This window comes from Podarcis raffonei, chromosome 2, assembly GCF_027172205.1.
Source record: "Podarcis raffonei isolate rPodRaf1 chromosome 2, rPodRaf1.pri, whole genome shotgun sequence".
Lineage (NCBI taxonomy): Eukaryota > Metazoa > Chordata > Lepidosauria > Squamata > Lacertidae > Podarcis > Podarcis raffonei.
This window is the reverse complement of record NC_070603.1, coordinates 115,181,556-115,208,171: the sequence shown is the minus strand read 5'-3', so window position 1 is coordinate 115,208,171 and position 26,616 is coordinate 115,181,556. Positions and strand designations below refer to the sequence as shown.

General features: G+C 48.8%; 2 protein-coding genes across 5 annotated transcripts in view; one reads left to right on the top strand and one right to left on the bottom strand.

Moving 5' to 3' along the window:
• AGPAT1 (1-acylglycerol-3-phosphate O-acyltransferase 1) overlaps positions 1 to 10,617 on the bottom strand; it is a 45,197-nt gene extending 34,580 nt beyond the window's left edge. The window contains exon 1 of one of the 3 annotated variants that reach the window (XM_053379367.1): positions 10,272 to 10,617. Coding sequence is in view for 2 of the 3 variants with exons in the window: in XM_053379365.1 (XP_053235340.1) it covers positions 1,868 to 1,889 (22 nt within the window). In the remaining variant the exon portion in view is untranslated. Of the gene's footprint in view, positions 1 to 1,867; positions 1,905 to 9,973; positions 10,010 to 10,271 lie in introns of those variants that run through there. The other 2 variants (XM_053379366.1, XM_053379365.1) reach the window with 2 other exon arrangements.
• A 5,348-nt stretch (positions 10,618 to 15,965) lies between these two features.
• Positions 15,966 to 25,151, top strand: RNF5 (ring finger protein 5). Of its 2 annotated transcripts, XM_053379402.1 has the most exons (6): positions 16,008 to 16,403; positions 16,964 to 16,982; positions 18,526 to 18,638; positions 19,680 to 19,734; positions 19,865 to 19,976; positions 23,588 to 25,151. In XM_053379402.1, the coding sequence occupies exons 1-6, from the start codon at positions 16,261 to 16,263 to the stop codon at positions 23,674 to 23,676; spliced, it is 531 nt and encodes a 176-aa protein (XP_053235377.1). In that variant the 5' UTR covers positions 16,008 to 16,260; the 3' UTR covers positions 23,677 to 25,151. The 2 variants fall into 2 exon arrangements, with proteins under 2 accessions (XP_053235378.1, XP_053235377.1); XM_053379403.1 differs by lacking the exon at positions 19,865 to 19,976 and having other exon boundaries at positions 15,966 to 16,403.
• The last annotated feature ends 1,465 nt before the right edge of the window (positions 25,152 to 26,616 follow it).

The window sequence follows — 26,616 nt, the reverse complement described above, 5'->3', positions numbered from 1 at the left end:
TCAGGTAGTGAGATAGGTCGGCCAAGAAGCTTTGCAGCCATTCCTGGTCCAACATCCTACCTAACCCATGTATGGGGAATTTGAGTGGCCCTACAGTCTGCTGCTGGACTACAACTCCCATCATCCCTGACCATTGGCCAAACGGGCTTGGGCTGATGGGAGCTGGGGTTTTACAACATCTGGAGGGCTCCCATCCCTGTTCTAACCACATCAAAGCAGCTCTCCTTAAGAAAACCTTCCCCAACTTGTATTGGACTACAACTCCCATCAGCCACAGCCAGCTATTGATGGAAGGTGCAGGACTAAAGAGTTTTAATGAAATTAATATATATTTACAAAAAAAGCCATGCATGGGTGTTGGCTCACACAGGAAGTGAAAATCACTCCCCAAGATTTTATTTACGATTGCAGTTTTAAAAAGTGGGAGGGAAAATAATTTTAAGCAAACAGAAAAGCAAAAATCTATTGCCAGCTGACAATGAACGTAAGAACATTCCATCAATCCTGCTTGAAACGTAGGCATTAATATAGGCAGCCCAAACAGGCGTCTAAGCGAAACGGGGGGTTGTTCAAGTCGCATGTTCTAATGTAAGAAAGGAAGAGCCAAAGTAGAACAATTAAAACCACAGAGACGTTCTTGGCCTCCGTACAAGCCTAACCCTGTTCTGCTTAGGCGGCAAACTTCTCAGCCGCCCCCACTTCTCGCCAAAGGAGAAAAGTAGCCTTGTTAGTCTGGCAACAAGGAATTGTGTGCAGGCAAGTAAGTGGGCTGGAGGAAGATGGTGGGGAGAGGGTGAAGCTCTCTGTCCTTCTCCCAGCACAGGAACCCAGTGGATCGTAAGGCTAGTCCAAAGGGGTTTTTGTTTTGTTTTGCAGGATGAATACTTATGGGTGCATGGAGTGGATGAAGCATGCCTTAAGTCCATCTCCTGGTTCCCAAAAATCTTTTCAATATATATATGGTCCTCAAACAGAGGACGTATCAGCTATTAATGATATTAACCCAACACACTTCAGCTGCAGGGAGCTTTCTCCAGGGGCTTATCTCGCTTGTTTCTTTGAAAGCTGCTCAAGGACCATCCAATTTTAAGAGACCTTACAGGGCAAGATATAAGCAGCTTGAAGGAGGCTCACTTGAGCCAAAACACACTGGGCTAATGTATAAAACAAATATTTATCCTTTCCAGCATCTCTGGGATCATAGAACTGTAGAGTTTGAAGGGACCACAAGGATCATCTGGTCCAAGAGCTTCAAGCCATGTTTTTCCCTTTTAAAAAGAAAAAAAATAAATAAAGCATTTTGATACCACTGTCCCTAGCTGAAGATAGTTCCAAAACAGGCTCAGGTTGCAGCTATGGATAACCTCCTGGGAAAGGCAAGTTCCGCTCTCAGCCAAAGTTTAAATCAGTGGTTTCTGATTTTTTCCCCAACCACCACCACCTTGGTTCTATAAACGTGCCCCCTACCCTAATAAAAAGCATTATTCGGAATTGTAGTTTGCACAGCCCCCTATGGAAGATAACAACACATCAAGTTCAAAACAGCAGCAATTATTTGCATTTATTCAAAATCCAACTGGAACTGTTTAGTTTAATTAATTCAACAAAATGGATTAACTTGACCCAGCGAAGCCAGCTTTTTTTGAGTCCTATGGTCATTTGGTCTCCCTTTGCCTCCCAGGGGGGCGAGGCACCACCCACAACTGGTTCAAATGGGCTACCTGCCAGTCAATACTGGAATAAAGGATGCTCAGATCTTAGGGACGAAGTATTCCTCGCTGCCACCTCCATAAGAGCACACCTGTGTGCACACTATGTCAATCATCCTGGAACAAAAGCTCATAAAAAAGCACACTATTGCACTTACCACTGCAGATGTGGGTTTGCATCCAGTCCCTTGAATGATGATGCCATCTCAACCCCACAATGGCCAGTCTTAGGAGCAAGGGATAAATGAGCAATCTGTGACAACAGCACTTGGAAGGAAGCCACAGAGAGAGGCGCTCTCTATTTCTCTCTCCTCCCTCGCAAAAATGACCCTCAGAAATTAAGGCTTGCTTGAGCAGCAGGAGCTACTGAAAGAAGAAAGTCAGGGTGTGTGTAGTAGAACAATCTCCTTTCAGCCATCTTAACTGCATTACAGCCACTGACAACAGTTTTGAGAGCTAACTAACGCATAGGGAAACTGAACTTTTAATTATCTTCCACACACACCCTTAAAAGGTAAAGGGACCCCTGACCATTAGGTCCAGTCATGGCCAACTCTGGAGCTGCAGCGCTCATCTCGCTTTATTGGCCGAGGGAGCCGGCGTACAGCTGGTCATGTGGCCAGCATGACTAAGCCGCTTCTGGCAAACCAGAGCAGCGCATGGAAACGCCATTTACCTTCCCGCCGGAGCGGTACCTATTTATCTACTTGCACTTTGATGTGCTTTCGAACTGCTAGGTTGGCAGGAGCAGGGACCGAGCAACGAGAGCTCACCCCGTCACAGGTATTCGAAACCGCCGACCTTCTGATTGGCAAGTCCTAGGCTCTGTGGTTTAACCCACAGCGCCACCCACGTCCCTACACACACCCTTACAGTACAGTATGTTGCCAAACCCTTTGGCAAAGCAAGATGGCTTGAGAGCAGTACATGTGAAAAGGATCTAGGAGTCTTGGTTGACCAAAAACTTGACATGAGCCAACAGTGTGACGCGGCAGCTAAAAAGCCAATGCAATTCTGGGCTGCATCAATAGGAGTATAGCATCTAGATCAAGGGAAGTAATAGTGCCACTGTATTCTGCTCTGGTCAGACCTCACCTGGAGTACTGTATCCAGTTCTGGGCACCACAGTTCAAGAAGGACACTGACAAACTGGAACGTGTCCAGAGGAGGGCAACCAAAATGGTCAAAGGCCTGGAAACCATGCCTTATGAGGAACGGCTAAGGGAGCTGGGCATGTTTAGCCTGGAGAAGAGGGGATTAAGGGGTGATATGATAGCCATGTTCAAATATATAAAAGGATGTCACATAGAGGAGGGAGAAAGGTTGTTTTCTGCTGCTCCAGAGAAGCGGACACGGAGCAATGGATCCAAACTGCAGGAAAGAAGATTCCACCTAAACATTAGGAAGAACTTCCTGACAGTAAGAGCTGTTCGACAGTGGAATTTGCTGCCAAGGAGTGTGGTGGAGTCTCCTTCTTTGGAGGTCTTTAAGCAGAGGCTTGACAACCATATGTCAGGAGTGCTCTGATGGTGTTTCCTGTTTGGCAGGGGGTTGGACTCGATGGCCCTTGTGGCCTCTTCCAACTCTATGATTCTATGATTCTAAGATAATGCTGTGACTAGCCCTGTGAAGGTGTGTGAAATATTCCAGTTATGCCCACAGCAGACTTCCTGGCCCTTATCTGAAGAAGGCTTCTGTGTGACTCCATGGCATCCGCCAAACTAAGAAGGTAATTTGAGCCCTTTGGAATGTTTGCCTCAGCTACCCTAAATTTCTTGCCTGGAAGCTTGGATATTGTAAAACAGGAAGTTATCTTCACTGCGGCACAGAAGGACAAATGTCAAAGGACACTGGTTCTCTTCAACCGGTCCCAAAGGAGTAGAAAAAGTCACTCTGCTACAAAATCTACACTCCTGTCTCAGCGACGCCGACTTGGAAATGTCCACAGGATGGAAGATAGCAGGATCCCCCAGGGATGTGCTCTGCGGGGAGCTGGCCTGAGGCACCCGGTCCACTGGCGGACCAACTCTGCGATACTAAGATGTCTGCAAATGTGACCCAAAGGCTGGTGACATCAACCCCGCCATGTGGGAATCCCTTGCAGACGACAGACCATGCATCCAGAGAAGCGGCCAGAGGAATGACCCCTGGGAGGAGCGCAGAGAAAATAAATGCCATGGTGCATTTGTAACAGCAAAACCGGACACCTTCATCTGCCTCGGCTGCAACAAAACATGTCTCTCCCGTATCAGTCTCTACAGCCACAGCAGGCGCTGTAACTCTCCAACAGTTTCAACTTCGCCCCCGGAAGCCGCACTCTTCCATTGTCTCCCGAGACAGAAGGATGCCAAATATTTACCATAATTTGAAAGGCTTCTCTTTCCACTTTGGGAGCTGATGACATTTGCCTTATGGCAAGTTAGGCCATTGTTCCTATCTAGCTCTGCATTTTGTACCCTGGCTCCTGGGCTTAGGGGGATAGTACTCTCCTGGAGACTTAACCTGGGACCTTCTACATGCAAAGCAGATGTCCTGCTACTGGCCTACGGCCTTCCCCATTTCCTCTCCTGACCCAACACTTTATAACCCCCAAAAAGCCTTTCCCACCACCCTGCACAAAGACACTCACTTCTCATTCAATGCACAAAGACCTCTATCAGGAACAGTGTTAGAAACTCAGATATATAAGCTAGGCGCCAAACAGCCCCTTGAACCTGGGATGCGGTTGCCACGACAGAACGTCCGTACGCCGGGGGTTGGACTAGATGACTCTTGGGTCCCTTCGATTCTACGATCTCAACAACATTGCTTGGCTGTAGCTTGCGCTGACAACAATTCACTTGCCCCAGTGTGCAAAGAAGAGAAACACACAAGGTGAAAATGGAAATGGTATTAACCATGGACTAAGGCCAGGGGTTCTAAACTGTGGCCTGTGAGCTCCACTTGGTTGGCCTGATGTGACGGAGGACTAAGATGCCCAGCAAGGTGCCCATGATCTGTGCCACAGCGCAGGAGCAAAAGGCATGCATCTTTTGCTGCGCACAAAATCAGGTTGCCCGATGAAGATGCCCCGTGCCAACCTGGCGCCCAGAAATCTCCACACCGTCACTACTGGTTTTGCTCAGCATCGAGATGGCGTTAGGCAAGGCCAAAGGGGTTCCCCAGTCAATTATCCCACAGAACAATGGTGTCAAAAATCTTGATAGGATTAGATTCCTGCGGATTAGATTAGATTCCTGAGGTTGAATCCTGACAAGACAAGACTGTTTTGGGGGGACAGGAGGCGGGCAGGTGTGGAGGACTCCCTGGTCCTGAATGGAGTAACTGTGCCCCTGAAGGACCAGGTGCGCAGCCTGGGAGCCATTCTGGACCCACACCTGTCTATGGAGGCGCAGGTCAATTCTGTGTCCAGGACAGCTGTCTACCAGCTCCATCTGGTACGCAAGCTGAGACCCTACCTGCCCACAGACAGTCTTGCCAGAGTGCTACATGCTCTAGTTATCTCTCGCTTGGATTACTGCAATGCGCTCTACGTGGGGCTACCTTTGAAGGTGACCCGGAAACTACAACTAATCCAGAATGCGGTAGCCAGACTGATGACTGGGAGCGGCTGCCAAGACCACATAACACTGGTCTTGAAAGACCTACACTGGCTCCCAGTAAGTTTCCGAGCACAATTCAAAGTGTTGGTGCTGACCTTTAAAGCCCTAAATGGCCTCGGTCCAGTCTACCTGAAGGAGCATCTCCACCCCCATTATTCTGTCCGGGCACTGAGATCCAGCGCCGAGTGTTACGAAAAAGGAGCAATGCAGCAGCGAGCTCCAGATGGCTGGAAAGCCAAACAGGATGTTGATGCTTGGGACTGTACCGTGGGAACAAAGGAACAGTCTATTCACTGTACTGAGCACCGGATGTTAGCTCAGAGTGTCATGTGACCTGTACTGGAATTACAGGGGAGGAGTTTTTTTCGCCCTCTGCTGTTGGTGTTAAGAGAGTGCAGACACGTTTCTCTGTACTGCTGGAAAGACAGAAATAAAGGCATGTAAATACATTTCTGTCTGTCTCTTTCCCCTCCCTGGGGATGGCAGGGAAGAGGGGAGGAGTGGTGTGTTCTTCTCACGTTAGAGGAGGATCGCCGATTGAGATCTCGCCTGCTCTTGCCGGGAGTCGCAGACGGGGAGGTCAACAAGGAACTCAAGCCGGGTGCCTGGAGAGTGGCAAATTCCTCTGACTAGGCTTGATTCCTACACCGAGGGCCTTCTGGCGGTTCCTTCGCCGCAAGAAGCCAAGTTACAGGGAATCAGGCAGAGGGCCTTCTCGGTAGTGGCACCAGCCCTGTGGAACGCCCTCCCACCAGATGTCAAAGAGAACAACAACTACCAGACTTTTAGACGACATCTGAAGGCAGCCCTGTTTAGGGAAGCTTCTAATGTTTAATAGATTATTGTATTTAATATTCTGCTGAAAGCCGCCCAGAGTGGCTGGGGAAACCCAGCCAGATGGGCGGGGTATAAATATATTATTATTATTATTATTATTATTATTATTATTATTATTATTATTTATTATTATTATTATTATTATTGCAGGGGGGTTGGACTAGATGACCCTTGGGGTACCCTTTCAACTCTACAGTTCTATGAACCATACTCTGGTTGTCAACAATCAAGCCTTCAGTGTTATGGGCCCAGTCTCGTGGACGGCTCTTCCAACGGACATAGCAGTTTCAACAAAAATGTATATCTATAACAAAATCATGAAATTAAGTTATAGCATACATCTCCACCCCCATCGTTCTACCCGGACACTGAGGTCCAGCACCGAGGGCCTTCTGGCGGTTCCCTCACTGCGAGAAGCCAAGTTACAGGGAACCAGGCAGAGGGCCTTCTCGGTGGTGGCACCCGCCCTGTGGAATGCCCTCCCACCAGATGTCAAAGAGAACAACAACTACCAGACTTTTAAAAGACATCTGAAGGCAGCCCTGTTTAGGGAAGCTTTGAATGTTTGATGTATATTGATGTATTTTAATATTTTGTTGGAAGCCACCCAGAGTAGGTGGGGAAGCCCAGCCAAATGGGCAAGGTATAAATATATTATTATTATTATTATTATTAACCTCTCTGGCAACCGTGGCTCTGGAACAGGGGTCTCCTAACAATTCTCGGCACCCTCTACAAACTGCATCTCCCAGAATTCTTTGGGTAAAGTGGTATTGTAAATGCTTTAATTCTGTGCTGCGAATGTGCATTAAGTAGAACTTAGCGGGAACCCACCCCAAAATCCTTAACATTGGCCATACTGGCTGGGGTTGGTGGAAGTTGAGCCCCACCACCTAAATTCCCCGGGAGTTATTGCAAGGGTTACTGAAATAATGGTACAAGAAGCACTCTGAAGAGTCAAAACAGCAGTATGTAGACAGCTGAGTACTGTGACCACTTTCTCCCCACCTGTGCAGTGCAGCCAATCTAAACTGATCAGCCAGGACTCTTCCTTGCACCCCCCGAAATCTGCAGAAAGTACCATAAAGGAGATGGCACAAGGTTGTGGACATAGACCTTTCATTCCGGAATACCTCTGCCAAGACCCCAGCCTTCCTGGTCTTTTACAAACATGGAAACTCCAGAAGGCCTCACCAATTCAGTTTTCAAATACTCCTTATGGGAGGTCCAGATCCAGGAAGCCCTGGATTCAAGTTCTTAGTCCAGCCATGGCAATTCAGCCCGTTTCACCACTGGCTCAAATGGGATTAATAAAGGCCTCTCACTCTGGGCTGCTACAGGAATGTGATAAAGATTATCATCATCACCATTATATATTTATTTATATCCCACCTTTTCCCCCAACAGGGACTCAAGGCGGCTTACAGATAAAACAAAAACAGCTAAAAATGTTTTTTTAGGGGGGAGGGACAATTATAAAAAAACCAAATTAAACTTTAATAGAATTAAAACTCTCTGTAGCTTAAAGGACCTACTAAAAAAAGAGATAATTACAATAAAAGCGGCATGGCACCAGCCCTTTCCTTAAAATCAGTCAGTTCCCAAAAGCCTGTTGGAATAAGGTTTTCACCTGCCAGTGGAAGACCAACAAGGAGGGAGCCAGTCTGGCTTCTCTAGGAAAGGAGTTCCAGAGTCTGGGGGACACCACCAAGAAGGCCCTCTCCTTCAGCAGGGCTGTGAGGGTGGGGGGACCCAGAGAAGGACACCCCCTGAAGATGTCGGAACCTGGGCTAAGTCATATGAGGAAACACAGTCTTTCAAAAAGCTTGGACCCAAGCGGTGCTGGGCTTTCTAGGTCATAGCCAGCACTCTGCTTTGAACCCGGAAATATCATTATCATTATCACTATCACTATCATTATCATTATCATTATCAGTGGTAGCTATTGGAGCTGTTGTCGTCTGCTCCATGTAACCAGCCCTGGGCGACAATCTGGCTGCCGCTTTTTGAGGCAGCTGGGAGTTTCTGAGCACTTTTCAAAGGCAGCACTACATAGAGCAAGTTGCTGTAATCCAAACAGGAAGTAACTAAGGCGTGTGTCACCGTGGCCCAATCAGAACAGTGATAAAAACCTTTTGAAGGCTGCTGCTCTTAATCCCCAGAATGGCACCATCATCAGAACAGGGGAGGGAAAACAAGACAGAAGCTGCTAAAGCAAAAAAAAAAATTAGGTTGCATAAACACTATGCATTTAAAGAACATGGCTTGCCCCAAAGAATTCTGGGAACTGCAATTCACCCCTCACCGAACGATGGTTCTCAGGACCCTTAAACTACAGCCCCCATTATTGCTTTTTTGTGGGGAGGAGGACTTTAAATGGACGGTGTGGATGCAGCCTAATGAGGCCTTTGCTCTCTGGTAAGGATGAGCCCAGAGCAAGCCTGCATGCTCAGCTCCGCCTGGCCTCAAGCCCTTTTCACCCACAACCTGTTCACAAAAAGCTTGTTCACAAAAAGGTTTGCGAGATGGCAGCCACACTCCCACTCCCACCAGCCCTGGCCAGCATGACCAATGGTCAGGGCTGAGGGGAGCTGTGGCCCAGCAATGTTTGGAAGACCAGATGCGCCCTGCCCCTGCTTGAGCGTTCCTCTGGCCTGGTGCCTTGAAAACTACCACACCCCTCACCCCTGGCCATTGGTCATGCTGGCTGGGAGGAGAAAGCCAACAGCATCTGGCTGGGGGCAGCCGGCCTGCATCGCATCCTGTTTCCCATGCCCCTTTCCCAGACTATATATTCAGTATATTACACCTCCCGCTTCCAGAAGCACCCCATCGCTTGCGCCGTATCATAGCCATGTGCTCTTCCAAATTCCACGAAACCCTTCCGCTAGGCCCCTCGCCCTCCTCCCAAGACACATATCAAGTTATATCTTCCCGTTCCCTCTCAGCAAGTATCCCCACTGCGCTGCCCCTCTCGCAACCAGCTGCCCCATCTCATTATACTTCCCTCCTCCTCCAAAAAATAAAAATAAAAAAACAACTCCTTGGAAACCCCCTCCTGGTACCCATCCCAAATCTCTATTTCTCCCCAGCACAAAATACCTCCCCAAAAAGTAGTCTCCCTCAGAAAGCCAGTTCCCATCGCCTCCATATTGTAGACCCCATTGCAGGCACCCCAAACCTACACACACACAGGCTCTTACTTTCCAGGCCAGGGCCCTGCCCCCCAAGTTATACCTCCCAGCTGCTCACCACCACAAGCACTCCCTATAACCCCACAGCAGCCCTTCAATTGGAGCACCCCCCCAAAAAAAACCCTATACACAGGCTCTTACTTTCCAGGCCAGGGCCCTGCCCCCCAAGTTATACCTCCCAGCTGCTCACCACCACAAGCACTCCCTATAACCCCATAGCAGCCCTTCAATTGCCCCCCCAAAAAAACCCTATACACAGGCTCTTACTTTCCAGGCCAGGGCCCTGCCCCCCAAGTTATACCTCCCAGCTGCTCACCACAAGCACTTCCTATAACCCCATAGCAGCCCTTCAATTGCCCCCCCCAAAAACCCCCTACACACAGGCTCTTACTTTCCAGGCCAGGGCCCTGCCCCCCAAGTTATACCTCCCAGCTGCTCACCAGCACAAGCACTCCCTATAACCCCACAGCAGCCCTTCAATTGGAGCACCCCCCAAAAAAAAACCCCTGGGCACTTTGCAATTACCATTATTACCCCCAATTGCTACTCGCCCATCACCGGCGGCTCCCAGGGCGGGTTACAACAATTCCCCCCCTGACGAGGTTAAAAGGCTTCTGAGTTCCCAGCTTACCTCCACCGCTGCGAAACATCCTCCCCAAATTCAGCTTCCTTGGCCCCTCCCACCCCAACCCCTTAAAACTCTCTCTCCCCGCCCCCGCCCCACTGACCAAGACACCCAACGCGATTTATACCTCGCGTCGCAGAGGAGGACCCACTCCCAGCCCCATAGCGCACCCGCACCCCCAAAACACACCCCTCCTGGGGTGGCTTGTAGCGGGACGACTCCCTCTCTCTCTCCCACCCACCCACCCACCCCGCTCTGCGGCTGCACCCCAGCCCCCCACCCCAGCCCCCCATTACCCCCTTACCTGGCTGCGCGGGGCCTCCCCCTTCGTGGGGGAGGAGGGAGGCGGGGGGGCTCCTGAAGGCCCCTGCCCGGCTACCCCCCGCGCCCCCAGGGCCAGGCCATGGTGGAGGAGGAGGAGGAGATGGAGCTGCTGCAGCTACAGCTGCTGCTGCTGCTGCTTCAGGGATGCGCTGCAAAAAGGAGGAAAAGTGGGATGGGGGGGTCTTGTTGGAAGAAGAGGAAGGTGGGGGGGACGAATCGGATGCTCGAGCCCGGCTGCCTGCTGGTGGCTCTACCGGCGCGGGCCACTTCCTCAGGGCTGGAGTCAGTGTGGGGCGGGGGGGGGGCGCCAGAAAGGCAGGAAGTGGGGGGCAGCTGATGGGCAGCCCCGGCCGCCAATAGCAGCAGCTCCTTCCTCTCTCGTCCCCCCCCTCTCTCTCCCTCTCCCCCTCCCCACCCCGTGACCACTGTGCTCGCTCTCCGCGCCCCCCCCCGTCTCTCTCTTGCTTCCTCTGCTGCTGGTGCTTCTCGCGCATTCTCGCGGCTCGCCACCCCTCCTCTTCCTCCCGCCGGCCTCCCACCCGGGGCTCCCATTCATTCATCCGCTCGCTTCATTCATTCCTGCCAACCATCGCCCCCTTCCCCCCGCCAGCGTTCTCTCTCTTCTTCCTTCTTCTCCGCGGGGGAAAAGGAATAGAGATAAGGGAGCGTTTGTCTCCTCTCCGTTAGCTTTCGGAGCGGTTTATGTCTACTCGGAAGGAGGAAAGCTGGTTTTGGATGTGATGCCTAACAGGGCCCTATGCCTTTGGAGGGGGGGTGCGTAGGGTTGGGAATGTACAAACGAACATGTTTGTTTCAACATACATGACGTATAAATGATTGTTTATACTGTAATCCTCCCTTCACCAACAGCGGGTCCCAGGGCAGATTACTACAATTACAAATTAAAAACAGATTTATGTACTGTATGTGTATATATATATATGTGTGTGTGTGTGTGTATACAGTGGTACCTTGGGTTACATACGCTTCAGGTTACATACGCTTCAGATTACAGACTGCTAACCCAGAAATAGTGCTTCAGGTTAAGAACTTTGCTACAGGATGAGAACAGAAATCAGGCTCTGGCAGCGCGGTGGCAGCAGGAGGCCCCATTAGCTAAAGTGGTGCTTCCGGTTAAGAACAGTTTCAGGTTAAGAACGGACCTCCAGAACAAATTAATTACTTAACCCGAGGTACCACTGTATATATATATATATGTGTGTGTGTGTGTGTGTGTGTGTGTGTGTGTATGTATTCTGTATCTTTACTCATTGAAGCAACCTTAGTGTCACATGAAAAGTGTTGTGAAAAAGCTTCAATAAAATGTTTATTTTAAAAAACCATGCAAAATAAAAGGTAACCCTTTGAGTTCACTAGTGCTTACTCTCAGGTGTCTTTTATGGGCATAGGTCCCATGCATGTTTACTCTGGAGTAAGCCTCACGGGTGGTGGACTAGCAATGTAGTCCTGTGCATGTGCCCTGTATTTGTAGGATTGCTCCCAAGCAGCGTGATCCTATACCTGTGTACTCACAAGCAACCCCAGGCTTTTTCTTCAACAGGGCTTACTCTGTAGTACAGCCTTCACCTGCCTGAGCCCTCTGAACTGCTTATGCATCTTCCATTTAAACGCACCCGGCCGGCTGGTGTGCTTCCTGTGGGTCTCTGGTTGGCCACACTGAGAAATGGATGCTGGACTAAATAGGCCTTTGGCCTAAACCAGCAGATTTCTCATGTTCTTATAGCATGTCCCCTGCTCCCCAAAGAATCCTGGGAATTGTAGTGTACCCCTCACAACTGCAATTCCCAGCACCCTTAACAAACTACGATTTCCAGGATTCTTGGGGAGGGTGTGTGTGGAAAATGTGCTTTAAATGTATGCATCCCAAGCTGGGCTTACCTTGGGCCCAGCAGCAACGGCTGGAGATGATGGGAGTTGCAGTCCAACAACATCTGGAGGGCACCAGGTTGGCTAACGCTGCGGTAGCAAAAGTGTGCTTAGGTTTGTAATGAAAGCTGCATTGAAAGGTTGCAGAGGGAATCCTCCAAGTGCCACGTGCAGACAGGCTGGCAGTGCAACTCCATTGCACGCTTACTCAAAGGTTCTGTGGAACACACTCCCAAGTAAGTATGCCTGCAACTGGAGCCTGAATTATTCTATATTTTTATGACTATCCAACATATGATAAATGTTGACATTTCACATTTATATGCTAACAATCCCAGATGGATTTTTTGAATGTTAACACACACATCATTATACCTTATTTAAATCCATGTAAGTGCAATCATGGCATATTCTTCCTCAGTTTCTCTGTATCCATTTCCCCTTCCTCTACTGCAGATGTGGAAAGCCATGCACTCCCCAAATAGTGAAAGACTTCCATATTTACTCACACTTTCCAAGCAAACATTGGGGGATTCTGGCAGTCGCATCCACAACCTGATTCCTATGCAGTGTTCGGTATGTCAAAATCTATTCCAATCAATAAAAAGTATGCAGCCAAGGAGTTGGCTGGTTCCCTCAAATCAATGTGTGAAATTCAGCTACACACACATACACACATCCTGTTTTATGACCTTCATTGGCCCCTTGATGTTTCTAGCGCCTAACATTGCCGTAAAAGATGCCATGACTGGCAGAATTTCAGGGTGAGTGGGGGAGAAACTATATGTCACACAGGAGACCATTGGATCACCTTATGTTAAAACATGCATAAGCAGCCAGCCTCGGAGAGGGGACAATTTGGATGGGGATATTAAGTGTCTGGAGAATAAGGGCTTGGCCCTTTCCCCTAGTGCTGTTTTTCCAACCAAATTCCACCCCCCCACCCAGCTGCTGCTAGCCCAGGTTGGGGTGTGGGTAAAGACAGGTATCTATATTGTAGCTGTACCGTTTTTATCCACAGTCACCCGTACCAAAGAAGGCCAAATGTCAGCTTCAGGGGGTGATTGTGATTGGGCAAAATAACAGGGGAAATAATTTAAAACCCTTCCCCAGTGAAGTCAAGAGATTCAAGCTATGGATCTCCCATGCCATGCTTAATCTGGCCCTCAACAGACCAAGGATGGGGGGACATGTGGCTCTCCAGATGTGTTTGGGCTCCAACTCTCAGCCCCAGCCAGCAAGGCTAGTAGCCAGGGATTATGGGAGCTGTAGTTCAGCAACACCTGGGGGGGCACAGGTCTCCCATCTCTGGTGCCCTCCAGATGTTTTGGTCTACAAATCCCACCATCCCTGCCCATTGGCTATGTTGGCTGGAGCTGATGAGAGTTGAGGGCCAATGGCACCTGGAGGGTCCCTGGCTGGGGGTGTCTGCTGTAGATACAATTATACCCTCCCTTCAGTTATGTCCCTTGCATGCCTCCTTTTTCCTGATCTCATGCTCTGTAAAATTTCTTCGGAGACCTATCTCAGGTAACTTCCTAGCTTCAATTCCCTTCCTGCATTGAGCTTTCCCGACAGCTGCCCACCCTTCCTCAAGGTTCCTCTTTCTCACCCCATTCCCTTCTCTGCATCCTTCTTTTCACCACCTTGTCCCTGAGTTTCCTGCATCTCGGGACTGTTTGACTGGGCTCCCCCCCCCCAATATTAACGCAAGAGGATCCCTGCTGGATCAAACCAAAGTCCCATCTAGCCCAGCATCCTGTTCTCGCAGTGGCAAAAATATATGCCCCTGGGAAGCCCGAAAGATGAACATGTTAGTTTCTTCCTTCTGTCTATATCGGTGAAACAGCCCTCTCCCCACCTGGGATTCCCAGCAACTGATGTTCAAAGGTGTACTGCCTCCAATGCTGGAGGCAGAACAGACCTCTGCCGGACTCTGTGTGAAGCTCCTAGCCCAACTGACAATTGTCCATTCCCTTCCGGAAGTTGGATGGCAAATTGTTTCGTTCCCCGAGAAATCAGAACCATTCCCGGCCACCAAGCCAGCCACCATCGCAGGTTTCACTTTCACCGATATAGACAGACGGAAGAAACTAACATTCTAGCCTAGTTCAATGTCTAGAATTGTAAGGTGTGTATACCACTTCTGATGTACATATCATAACACATCTTGCATCTACCCTAAATTTGCTGGAGCCACTGTGGAAGAGGGGAAACAAAACCCCACTGTATTACTTTTCCGTACAGTGCAATCTTTTACACGTCTATTCCAAAATAAGCTCAGCTGAACTGCCAGGTAAGAATGTAGAACTGCATAGCAAGTGCTCTCAATAAGTTGCTGAACTCCAGCTCCCACCTTTCCTGGCTGTTGTTCGTGCTGACAGAGGCTGATGGGGGTTAGAGTCCAACACCACCAGGAAGGCACCAAATTGGCAAACCCTGATATATTGCATCGCAGCCACAATCTGCTTTAAAAATGAGTGTTGGCATTCCCAATCCGGTGCCCTTCAGACATTTTAAACCACAATTCCCACCAGTTCCAGCCAACATGGTCAATGGTCAGGAATGATGGGAGTTGTAGTCAAAAATTGTCTGGCAGGGGAAAACCAGGTTGAAAAAGCCTGAGGCACTGTCTTGCTTGTGCTACCCAGAATGAGAGACCGCCCCCCCCTCCATGTGCCTAGAAAGAACAGCAGCAGAGTAAGCTGAGTTTCCTTTGCTCCCACAACCCTGAGATTAAGAGTCTCATGCTCTACCATCTGGGGCTGCTGTGACATTGGCAGCAATTGTGATGGCTGTGGGTTGCCATGGCGCAGGCAGGGATGATTCTCAGTCTTAATAACCCAATCCTAAGACTGGTGGCAAAGCCAGAACTTACTTCCTAGTAAGTCTGTTCACAGGGTGGCTGTAAATTGTCGCATTAATCCCAGGAGCTCTGGCTGAGTGCAGATATGCATTTGTAGATGGCTAGATTTGTGGTGACTCTGGCTTAGGGACGGGTAACATCAGTTGCTGGGGTAATGGGAAGTGTGTGTTGTCATGACAATGGTGGTAGCAGCAAGGGAAGTTTGTGATTAGTGTATGGCTTATTGTGGTAACAACAGAATCCTTGGAATGGTTTGGTTGATACCAAAAACCAAAATTGTGGTTTAAATGGGGCGGGTAAAATTACCAACATGGACCACAGTGGCACTGATGGATAGCAGGTTGCCATGCCAACAGCATCACTGGCAAGCAGGTGTCTGGTTGCTATGGTAACACCTCACTTTCTGCAGTTAAACCTGGTTGAGGAGTAGTTGACTTATCCAGGTAATAACTGTCTGCTCCATAGCTCTGGAGGGCTCTGGGCTGACTTTTACTACAGACACCCTTATATCTTGATAGCTGCCATGACAACATGCTAAGATCTAAGGAAGAAGCAGTAAACTTAAGGCCCGAGGCAGGAAGTGATGTTTCACCTCCCATGAACCTTCGCCTCATAAATGGGCAAGCTTGGTACAGCTCAGCACGAGAGCAGACTCCGCCCTTTGGCCAAAGAGCTCTGATTGTTCATTGGCCACCCTATAATGCAATCGTGATTAGATCCCGCCCCGATCTAGGATTCTGGCCAATCACAAAGCTTGGGCTTTGTAGAGGGCGTGTGCTTGCCTTTCGTGCTTTCAACTGCATTCCAGACGTGCCCATCGTGCACCCGCCCCCAATCCTTGCTGTCTTGCTCTCGACAGGTTGGCTTTCCAGTCAATCAGGCTACGCCCCACCCCCACCTCTCTCTTTAAAGTCACATGACATCTTATTTTGCTCGACGGCGGGAGGCGGGAGAATGAGGCCTCTCTTAGCCAATAACGTAACCTCACATTTTGACACCCGAGCGATGCAGCCAGTCAAAAAAGTTTCGAGCGCCCCCTTAGAGCTGTGAAGGCGGGACTAACTCGGACGTGCGCAATCATCTTCGCCAGGTGCCACAACGGACTGCCTCTGCCTCCAATGAAATATCGGCAAGGCGAGAAAGACGGGCGCCGGGGCCAATTGCTGAAGAGCGGGCGTGTCCGGCTCCCCTCCTTCAGTTTAAGTGAGGGCGGAAGATGGCGGCGGCGGCCGGGATGGGTCCGGGGGTCCCGGACGGGGAACCCGAGGGTTCAAACCGCGACCGCAGCGCTTTCGAATGCAATATCTGCCTGGAGCCTGCCAGAGAAGCTGTCATTGGGCTCTGCGGCCACCTGTACTGGTGAGGAGGAGTGGGGAGCAGAAAGGGGCGTGGCCCTGAAGAGTTGGGGGGCAGCCTTAAAAGGGCGGGGGGCACAGAACAAGGTGCCCGGCAGGGAGAGCTGCTCTTGTTCTTACTGGGTCTGGCAGGTGGAAGGTTTGCTCCATTGCAAAGAAGCCTGGGAAAGAAGCTTCACCTGCTGGATTTCTGCCTGTCGGGGGGGCCTTAAAGCTGCAGGCGCTGCACCAGATTTCGCTTGACTTCGACTGCCACTTCACCACTGTCTAAAAACCAAAGAGGGTGGGTGGCGACCTCGAAGGACAGCCCATGTGGCATCACACGCTTAGGGTGTGCGGATCAGAACCAGGCTCTGTGAAGCTCCCTGTGCGTGATGTGTGGCCAGTTGCAGGATTAGCTTTCCGAAGGTATCTGGGGTGGGAATTTCAGAACCTAGAGCTTTTCTCTGTGTGGCCTTAGTCAGGCATATGATTCTTGCTTTTTAAAAAACAACAACCCGAAATTGCATTATTATTCGAGGTTTTAAAAGGGTCACTCGCTTTTTCTTCTCTTTTTTTCCCTAGCTGGCCGTGTCTGCACCAGGTGAGTGTCTCCCTTTCCTCGGCTGCTGACCTCTAGGGCGAGGAAAGGTGAAGGTGTCAAAAGACGTCGTTGAGGGAACCTGCCCTGGTGTGTGAGCCTACCTGCTATGGTGTCGGCTTGGCAGGTGGCCAATCTAGATGCCTACGGGAAGCTTGCAAGCAGGACCTGAGTGCAACAGGGCCAGTTTGCGGAGTCCCCATAGGCTACTGGGAGAACAGGATGCTCAAATAGATAGGCGATTGGTCAGATCCAGGCATGGCCAAACTTGGCCCTCCAGATGTTTTGGGACTACAATTCCCATCATCCCTGACCACTGGTCCTGTTAGCTAGGGATGATGGGAGTTGTGGTCCCAAAACATCTGGAGGGCCGAATTTGGCCATGCCTGGTCAGATCCAACAGGTCTCTTCTTATGTTTTTATGGGAGGCAGGCTTTTATAGGAGGCTTTAATAATATTTGTGCCTATTGAGGATGCTCGAGGAAAATGCAACCTCCATGTGCAGAAGCCATATATCTTTTTTAACTGCTGAAGGCAAACCACAGGAGAAGAGAGCAGGTTTATCTGTGTTCTACCTTGTTTGTGAGCCTTCCTTTTGTTTCTAATCTGGCAGACTTCTGTTGAGACAGAATCCTGATCAAGATGGACCATTGGTCTCACCTGGTTAAATATTTCCTATCGGAGCAGCTGGCCTTGAATTGAACCTTTCCACCACCAATAAGAAGTCTGTCTGTGCTTAATTAGTAAAAAATAACTGCAGAGTTCTGTTGTGCTCAGATCCTGCTTGAGGCCATTGGCCATTGTGAGAAAAGGAGGCTGGGCTAAGATGGGCCGCTACCTGATCAGGGGACCTTGGGCAAAGCCAAAGTGAGCAGAGTCGCAAATGTGAGTTTTGCCTGCACTCAGCTCTCACCTGTGGTTCCTAGAAGCTTTTCAGCGTGTGACAGCAGCCACAGCCCAGGAGCAGCTTTGCCTGGCAGGCTAAACCAGATGAGGGCAGCCGATGGGTCTCAAACCCTCGGTGAGTTAGGGGCTTCCTCTGCGTTGAAGACAGGCTTCAGCGGATTAGACCAGTGGTGGGTCCAGCAGTCAAAAAGGCTGTAGAGGAAGTGAGGGGCAGATGGGGCTCATCAACCTCCAGACACACTGCCCAAGCTTACGCCCTAGGGAGGTCATTTTGGTGCTGCTACCGCAATGGTTTGACTTCACCCCCAGATGCAATCTCTATTGTCTCTTGAGACAGATGGATGCAAACAACAACAACAGCTCAGTTGTGCAACCTTCTCTGTCTTCCATTCAGACAAGCAAGAGGCATGAGCAGAGTTCAAGGGCTCATTCCAGCCAGGCAAAACATTTAGGTTTGAAGCAGGGTCAGGGTGAGGGGGATGGCCTGGAGAGAGTTCTGCATTTGTGCCCACCTGCCTGCCTGCTCACCTGCCCTGGGTGCCTGAGATTTCCCTGCCCTGGTTACATATGATCTGCATATCTTTGGGGACAGGTGGGAGAAACTCTTCCACATTCACTGCCATCTTTCCCCCCTCCATAGTGGCTAGAAACTCGGCCAGAGCGCCAGGAGTGTCCTGTGTGCAAGGCAGGAATCAGCCGGGACAAAGTCATCCCTCTCTATGGACGTGGAAGCTCCGCCCAGCAGGATCCCAGGTAATTGTTTCCCTATGCTAGGCTCCCTGCTAGTTTGGCAATCCTCAGTGATAGAGGAATTCTGGGCTAGAGTGGCATTTCCTTTTCCTGTAGGCTAGTTGGTCTCCCTTCCTCTCTTCTGCAATATCTCTCGCCGTGAGTCCTTTACTGGCTCTGAAGCGTCTCTTATTCTGATAAAAGGAAAGATTTGTAACTTTCCAGGTCCCAAGCCCAGTATCTCTGGGCAACTGCCTAGCCCAGGAATGTGTGATCAATACAATCATAGAGTTGGAAGGGACCAGTAGGGTCATCGAGTCCAATTCCCTGCAATCTCAACTAAAGCATCCCGGCCTCTGCTTAAGGAAAGAGATTCCACCACCTTCTGAGGGCGTCTGTTCCTCTGTCAAACATTTCTTTCCATCAGAAAGTTCTTCCTGGCATTTAGTCGGAATCTCCTTTCCTGCCATTCAAATCCACAAGATGGCCACGAACTTGAATTGCTTTAAAAGGGGTTATGACAGTTTCATGGAGCAGAGGGCTATCGATGGCTAGTAGTCATGCCTCTGAAAATCAGTTGTTGAGAATCGCAAGCAGGGAATGTGCCATTGCTTCCCATGCGTATCCAGTTGGCTGCTGTGAGAACAGAATGAAGGACTAGGTGGGCAAAACACTTCTGAAAGTGAGGATGCTCTTCTTCCAATGTAAACATGTTGCCTCTCGGCTGCATTGAATTGCAGGCTCAGGGCAAGGACCTGCCCCATCCTCTGTAGATCTTCCAAGCCCAGCCACCACCTCCCCCAGTGTTTTGTAAATACTACATCCTTATCCTAATGTGTTTTTAAAAATTCCTTCTGCGCCCTGTTATGGGGAAGACAGGGGGTGATGGTGAAAATACTGCATAGCTGTCAAGTTTTCCCTTTTCTTGCGAGGAATCCTATTCGGAATAAGGGAATTTCCCTTAAAAAGGGGGAAGCGTTGACAGCTATGAAATACTGATGAACGGGAGGAGTGTCTGCCTACCTGCCAGTGCTGCTTATGCATATTCCCCCCTTCCTATCACAGGTTGAAGACCCCTCCTCGGCCACGAGGGCAGCGCCCAGAGCCGGAGTCCCGAGGGGTGAGTGCCGCTTGCTTCTAGCCCTCTATAGACTGATCCCGGCTGAAATGCTTTGCAGTTTGCAGCAGACTACTAAACTACATTTTCCCCCTTTCTTTTTTTTGCCCCCTGCTCCCCCTCCCTCCGACAGGGCATGGGCGCCTTTCCCGACGCGGCCACTGGCTTCCACATGGCATTTGGCATTGGCGCGTTCCCCTTTGGGTTTTTTGCCACTGGCTACAGTACCCCAGGAGAAAGGGCAGGTAATGCACTACGTTTAAAAACAGGTCTAAGCTTGTTGCACAAATCTGCCCATAAGGGCACACTCAAATTCCACAGCCGTTCTTACTCGTCCTATCAACCAAGCTCTTGGATTAATAATAATAATAATAATAATAATAATAATAATAATAATAATAATAATTTATACCCCGCCCATCTGGCTGGGTTTCCCCAGCCACTGGACGGCTCCCAACAGATTATTAAAAATATGATAAAACATCAAACATTAAAAACTTTCCTAAAGAGGGCTGCCTTCAGATGTCTTCTAAAAGTCAGATAGTTGTTTATTTCCTTGACATCTGGTGAGAGGGTGTTCCACAGGGCAAGTGCCACTACCAAGAAGGCCCTCGGCGCTGGACCTCAGTGTCTGGGCTAAACAATGGGGGTGGAGACACTCCTTTAGGTATACTGGGCCGAGGCCATTTAGGGCTCTAAAGGTCAGCACCAACACTTTGAATTGTGCTCGGAAACATACTGGGAGCCAATGTAGGTGTTATATGGTCTTGGCAGCCACTCCTAGTCACCAGTCTGGCTGCTGCATTCTGGATTAGTTGTAGTTTCCAGGTCACCTACAAAGGTAGCCCCACGTAGAGCACATTGCAGTAGTCCAAGCGGGAGATAACCAGAGCATGCACCACTCTGGCGAGACAGTCTGCAGGCAGGTAGTTGGTAGTTGTTGGCTTCTGTCTGCCTCAAGAGACAATGGAGGGCACCTCCAGGGGTGAAGTCAAACTGCTGTATTAGCAGCATCAAAGTGACCTCTCTGAGGCATCTTCGCTGATGTGGTCCAAAGGAATGCAGAGCAAGTGTTTTGACACCAGCTTGGCTGCAGCAGTTGCCAGAAGAAGGCATGCAAAGCACCATCCAACTGTCTTAGGGATTTGTGTAGGGTTTACTCCCTTAGCCTTTTCTACTTCTGAAGCTATCCCGCAAGGCAGCAGAGGCTTAGGATCAGACTTTTCCTTCTCCTACCTTCCCAGGTGGGTGAGCTTCACCTGTCCCTCCCTTCCGTGTATGGCATGTGCAGAAACTGCCTTCTCGGCGGTTGGACCCACTATTGGTCTCATCCACCGAGTCTGCCAGAGCCTGTCTTCGCGTGAAGGGGAAGTCCCTAACTCACTGAGAGTTTGAAATCCATCAGCTGCCCTCACCTGGTTTAGCTGGCCCGTCAAAGCCATTCCTGGGGTGTGACCACTGTCGCACGCCAACAGCTTTTAGGAGCCGCAGGTGAGAGAGCTGAGTGTAGGATGGGGACCAAAGGTGGGCAAACTACCCCCAAAGGAGCATGATTTTCCTCCACCAGAGGTACTACCCCTCCCCTAACACCCTGTACATCCCTGGGATTAATCTCTTGTGTTTTCCCACGCTACCCTTTGTGGGTTTTACCCAGGTAATAGCTGCGTCCTCACTCTGATTTGCAGTGTCTGTGCTAAGTTCAGGTGTACCATTTTTTTGCAGCTGGGCTTGGGCAAGCCGCCATGTCTCTCCCTGCTAAGCTGCCACTAAGAGAACTTGGCAGCAGCCCTGCGCTGGGTCACGTTTACACAAGCAGGTGCTTGAGTCTTAACCTGTGCTTGAAATCCTTACCGTTCCGCTTTACTGGCTTAGAGAAGGGGTTGTTCCACCATCAGGCTCTCACACGTGTCCCTTTCATGTTCCTCTCTCTCCAGTGCTGCGTTACTTCCTTCTGAGTAGTTGCATCTGTTTCCTTCTCTGTATTTGGAGAGGGATTTTAGCTCGGCATCAGAGCACTTGCCTTGCATTCACAAGGTCCGAGGTTCCATCCCATACTGGTATCTCCAATTACAAAAGGATTGCTGGTGGCATGTTCTGGGAAAGGATCTCTCCTTCTCTCTCTGCCAGAGATCCTGGAGGAGCACTGCCAGTCAGAGCAGACAGTACTAGTCTAGATTGTCTAGCCTTAACCAGTATCAGGTCACCTCCTACCTTCTCTTCCTGTCTCAAGTCTTAGGGTAGGGAACCTCTGATCTGCAGGCCGTGTTTGGCCCTCAAGCCTGTTTGGTCTAAGCCATGCCCACCCACTCTACAATCAGCTGATTGTTGGGGGCTTGCATAGTTCCAGGCAGGATGTTTTGCAAATCCTGAGCACTATAGCCTTTGTAGTTCTAGCAGTGCATGGAGGTCTGCCCTGATTATCGTGATACATCCATAATTACCGTATTGGCCTGAATATAAGCCTCACTCCCCCCCCCCATTCCGACTTAAAGTGCGACTTAAATTCGTGACCCTACAAAAATTGGCTTTTACAATATCGCTGCTGGAACAGGTAAAACGGAATGGGTGTGAGTGCCTGCAGAATTTTAAGGGAGAGGCTTATATTCAGGTATGTCTTTTTTCCTCTTGAATTTTAAAGGTGCAGCTTATATTCGGGTGCGACTTATATTTGGGCCAATATGGTATTATTATTGTATAATTATAAGATTATTGTATTAGGACTTGTCATTTTGGTGGATCATTCTTAATTTTTGCAAATTTCTTCAGTGAGTGGTCATAAAAAAATTGTTTTTGGGTATGAAGAATTCAAATCAACTATTATTTTTGTTATCAGACAGCACTGAGATTGGTAAGTCTATGTTCGATGAAGAAGCCCATAAGCTGCTTTCGGCAAACCAAATAATTTAAATTTTAACTTCTGAAAATGTCAGGTAATGCCAAACAATGATAATAATAATTAATAATAATAACAATAATATATGAAATGGAAGATACTTCTATTCCACCCCCAACTCAATAATCTCTGTGGATACTTGAGGTGATAATACATAAATAAATATATTGTTTGTGTACTATGCACTGCATATGAAACATTAAAAATGTACCACTAGACATGTTACAGTAGTTATATGTTCTTGTATTTAAATGCAAAACAGTAAAAATTGTTGGGGAAATAATATGAATAACAGTAGTAATAATGATAATAAAAATAGTAATAGTATATTACTGTAAGTACTTGGCAATCATTTTTAATTATTTCTATGCAGTCTTACACACATTTTGTTTACCAAGCAAAACTAAATTATTATTACTATTACTACTACTACTACTACTACTGCTGCTGCTGCTGCTAATATAATAATTTTATATGTACCCCTCCCATAAGGCTGGGTTGCCCCAACCACTCTCGGCGGCTGCCAACACATATAAACACATAATAAAACATCAAACTTCAATAATAACAATCTGATCTGATATAAAAAAGTCACAATAACTTTAAAACAAACAGCTTTTATCAAATAATGCAATATTCAATCATCCATTAGAAATTATATTAATTTAACCAAAAGATCTTTTGAACTCCCAAGTCATGTTGCAACTTTTTTAGCACCCCTCATGTTTGGAATTTGAAAGCTGAATTCTTCAAATACGTCCCAATGTACCATCTTATTAGAAGGGGTGTGATGGCTGTGACTATCATGGAGGAACCCTGCACTTTTGAATTTGCCACTACACTTATTGCCCGGAAATGGATTTCTATGAAAATGTATCGGCTACCTTGACTTTTGCATCTACCTGTAATGGTATATGGTGCCTCCTTCTAACCTTGAGCTCCTCCATCTCTCTTTTTGCTTAGACGCAGAAGCTGCCCGCCCATCCAGCTGGCAGGATTCGCTCTTCCTCTTCATTGCCATCTTCTTTTTCTTTTGGCTGCTTAGTGTCTGACCGGCTGGACTCCGCTGGACTTGCCCTGTGCTAAAAAAAAGAAGAAGTCTATCAGAACAGGATAGAAGGACTTTCAAACTATGGGGAGGGGAAGGGGCAGCTGCGGGGAGGAGGGTGGAATCATTTCCTGCCTGCGCCCAGGCGAGGCAGGAGGGGGCTGACCTGCAGGGTGGAGGGCAAGATGGCAGAGCTGGGGCCTGGCGTTTCTCCCCCCCTCAACCTCCCTCCTTGATCCCCCTACGCAGAATTAAAAGTATAATAGGGTGACTTGGGGAGCTGATGATGCAAAAGAGGTGTATATTTGTGTTCAAAGTGTAACTGTGTGTATGTGGGGGGGCAGGTAGGGAAAGTTGTAATTATCAAGGTGTTTTAATTGTTTCCTCTTAATCACCCTTGACTGAAGCTTTCCAAAGTTTGCCTGAATTGCAGGTGGGCTGTGTTAAAAAAAAAATTGAGAAGATGTAGAAGAAGGTAGCCGTCAGGAGCTGTGGGGCCCGGGAGCCAAATCCGGCCTGTCAGTCCTCTGCTTCCCCCCTCCCCATGATATTTTGCTCACCTGCGTTCTCCCTCCTCACAGGCCAGAGGGGTTTGGGGTGGGGGCTATCACTTACTCAATAGCATTAGTGGGACAAAATCCCACATTTGCAGCCAGACCACCCTCTTTTAACGGCTTAAATGCATCTCTTGGCAGCTAGGCCTCAAACAACGACAACAAAATCGAGATTCGTTCCTACCTGTAAGCTTACAATGGCATGAAATGCTACATAATGGGGGAAAGGGGGCATTTTTAGGAGGGGAAGAGAGCTGTGGTCTCCCTCCCTCTTTTCTTTATAGGGGCAAAAAGCCCACCGCACCCACCTACCTCAGCAGGTGTTGCGGTAGGGGGAGCAGAGGCAAGAAAAGTAGGGCAGTGGGGTGATAAAAGCAGGAGGTGGTCTATGGCAATGGAGGGCACCACAGGAAAAACATCTGGGCTTCTATCTCTCCCCCCCCCCCCCGCATTCCTGTGGCCAACCACTGGGAGGGAAATGGGCCTCAGGTGTGTTAATTTAGCTGCTCACAATGAAGTTCCTTGTGGTTAGTTTTACATATAATAATAATAATGTCCCGTCCCACCCCTTTAAAAAAATTGACTTCCAGAGATGTAAGAAGCCATGTGCTTTTACAGACTGTTTTATTTTCTAGGCTGATGACGAAGGACTAGTCAACTGGCTGTATTTCTCTCTTCCCCCCCGGTGCCCTCCCCTCAATCTTCTGAGGGCGTATGGTACAGTCAGCGCTGGCGGGATTTGTTACTGCTTGGGTTGGGATGGGGGGGAATAGCCTTGGCTGGACTAACAGTATTTAATTGCCCAGAAATCTCTGTTGGGGGGGGGACTCACCCACCCACTTCCTTTTCTTCCCATGTGGGTGACAAGAGGGAAGATGTGATGTAAATTAACCGATGCTGTAATTAAATTAACCTGTGATTCATATCCGCTTGCGAGTGCAGAGTCTCCTTGCCGTTTTCTGGTGGCGCGAGAGGTGTGCGTGTGGAGAAACGTTGGGAAGGTTGATAAGAGGTGATTTGCGCAACTCATTCCACTGACTTGCGTGATGTGGTGGTGGGGAGTGCTTTATGGAAGAAAACAGAAGTCCTGCAGCCAGGTCAGGCCAAAGGCCCTCGTCAGCCAACGTCCTGTTCTCAAAGTGGTCCACCAGATCGTTTCTGGGAAGCCCTCAAGGTTACCTCTCTCCATATGAACCTACCCAGATCCTGGCATCATCATCTGAGGCTCTTCTTCATGTACCTTCTCCAGGAGAGGTTTGGCGCATGGCAACACGAGAACGGGCCTTTTCTGCGGTGGCACCTTGTTTGTGGAATGCTCTCCCCAGGGAGATTCAGGTGGCACCTTCATTATACATCTTTAGGCACCAGGCAAAAACATTCCTCTTCAGCCATTGGCAGACTGACCTCCTATGCCCTTTTAAATGTGTTGTGGGAGGGGGGATTATTGGTTTATGTTCTTATTTTTATTATGTTTTATCTTGTAATTTTATGTTGTGAAACGGCCTGAGATATATGGATAAAAGGCTGTATACAAATATTAATAATAGAATTGTAGAGTTGGAAGGGACGACAAGGGTTATTTAGTCCAACCGCTGCAATGCAGGGATCGTTTGCCCAAGTTGGGTCTCGAACCCACAACCCTAAGGGATACATGATCTACCAACCAAGCTGTCTATTTGCTCCCTCTGCATGTTGCATTATTATATAAGCCTGTTTTCCTTTTTCCCTGAAAAGGCCCCAAAGTTGTAGCTTTATGGCTTTGAGGTGTTCCAGTCCCTTGTTTTCATTACCTTTTCCCAACTGCTGTGGGAAAACACAGGGATGGACCAATCTGGGTGTCTCGTATTAGATCAGCAAAGGCTCCTTGTCCCCCAATTATTTTATAGTAGCAACAACTTATTTCCACCCAATTTCAGCAGCTGAAATGAAGCTACTTTGGAGTGCATGTTTTTGTGACAGGACTACGAGTTTGGTTGAGTTCTTGGTACCGAAAACCAAGTCTTGAGCTCAGAATGTCCTTAGTAACATCCTGTTCTTTAATCCTAAGTGAATTCTAAGTCTCTTGCACCAGCTTCCGGTTGGTAGATCTTGGGCTTTTATTATTAAATTTATATACAGTGGTACCTCGGGTTAAGTACTTAATTCCTTCTGGAGGTCCGTTCTTAACCTGAAACTGTTCTTAACCTGAAACTGTTCTTAACCTGAAGCACCACTTTAGCTAATGGGGCCTCCTGCTGCCGCCGCACCGCCGGAGCACAATATCTGTTCTCATCCTGAGGTAAAGTTCTTAACCCGAGCTACCACTGTACTGCCCTATACCCAGAGGTCTGTTCTGCTTAAAAAAACAACCCACAGGAGACCCAACAAAATAGAACTCTCCCCCCCCCTTG